Genomic DNA, 1,514 nt, shown 5'->3' with positions numbered 1-1,514 from the left:
TCTTCTTCTTCTTCTTCTTCTTCTTCTTCTTCTTCTTCTTCTTCTTCTTCTTCATAATTTTTTTTAAATTCTTCTTCTTCTTCCACGATGCAACACATTATATTAGGATCCTTGCTACGGGCCTGGGGCAAATAATTAACAATAAATTGTCGCCAACTGGCCGAGCCGTGGTCATTCAGTCCAGGTCAGTCCTCGCAGTCATGTGTGACCAGTGTGGGTTTTTTGGGGTTTTTTTTTGGTAAGTGCTTTACGGCGCTTCGCAACAGCATAAGGTCATAATAGCGCGCGGGACACATCAAACATTTTCAGTTGGTGGGAAATTTTGAATTTTGCCCGGGTGGGTACCGAAGCCTACTCTTGTCGATTTTTGATCCACAAATGGATCTTAAAAGTGCGATACTTGCACACGGGCCCTCCGAGATTTTCGCCCTTGTCCGAGATGGCAAAGTGTAGATCTTTCCTACCAGAAGATCAGGGGTGTGGCTGAAAGATAGCAGTAATTAAGAAGGAGCCAAAGAGTAGCAGTTGAAAGGCTGCAGTAAAGAGGAGCCAAGGAGTAACAGTAGAAAGGCTGCAGAAAGAGTAAGGAGCCCAGAGGAGGGGGCAAAGGAGGTGAGGGGGAGGGGGCAGAATGTGGAAATGAAAGCAGACAACAGAACATTGCTAGAGAGCAGGAAAGGAGGTGAAAGGAGACAATTTCAGTGAAGAAAATTTTTTGGTCGCTACCCGGATTCGAACCCGGGACCTTTGAATGAGAGGCCAACACCTTAACCTCTAGGCCACGAGAGCCCTCCCCCCCTCCCCAGATGAACATTGGAAAAACATCTGCACCACCATCAGCCCAACGTTCAACACGGTCCGGCTAAGGCGGATGTACAGACACATCGAGAGCAACACCAGACGTCTGTTGGATCACTTGAAGAAGAAACAGGAGAGAAACGAGCCGGTGGAGCTGAAGGAGGTCCTGTCTCTCTTCACCATGGACGTCATTGCCAGCACGGGCTTCGGCGTGCACACCAACTCTCTCGAGGACCCGGAGAACCAGTTCTTTACAGAAAGCAAGAGAATCATGGACAGTGTAGGGTTATTGCTTTTGATAACGACGTTCTTAGATTTCCTCCAGCCTGTCCTGAAGTTTCTCGGAATAGCGAGCATGCCTCGGGTGTCTCTGGACTTTTTCTCTCACTTCGTCGACGTGGTCATTCAGGAGAGGAAGCACGAGGGCTCTGGGGCGGGTTCGAAGAGGCACGACTTTCTCCAGGTGATGATGGAGGCGGAAGAAGACAAGCCGGGAGAGGAAAACGACAGAGGAAAAGGCAAAGGCGCTCAACACTGACAGAAGGAGCAAGCCAGGGCTCAGCCTAGCAGACATGAAGGTAGATAAGATAAGATAAGATATGATACATATCTATTGTCCAGATCTTGGCACATTGGTTTATTTTTACCACGTACATACATACACACATACACACATACACACATACACACACACACACACACACACACACACACAC

General features: G+C 48.2%; 1 protein-coding gene across 1 annotated transcript in view; it reads left to right on the top strand.

Annotated features, from left to right (window-relative positions):
• The first annotated feature begins 200 nt into the window (after nt 1-200).
• LOC106013622 (cytochrome P450 3A41-like) overlaps nt 201-1,514 on the top strand; it is a 3,022-nt gene continuing 1,708 nt past the window's right edge. The window contains exons 1-2 of the mRNA XM_035973221.1: nt 201-213; nt 807-1,324. Of these exons, the coding sequence (XP_035829114.1) occupies nt 201-213; nt 807-1,324 (531 nt within the window). The remainder of the gene's footprint in view (nt 214-806; nt 1,325-1,514) is intronic.

This window comes from Aplysia californica, unplaced genomic scaffold (genome assembly GCF_000002075.1).
Source record: "Aplysia californica isolate F4 #8 unplaced genomic scaffold, AplCal3.0 scaffold01064, whole genome shotgun sequence".
NCBI lineage: Eukaryota > Metazoa > Mollusca > Gastropoda > Aplysiida > Aplysiidae > Aplysia > Aplysia californica.
The sequence above is the reverse complement of the archived record's forward strand: the minus strand, read 5'-3'. Positions and strand labels throughout refer to the sequence as shown.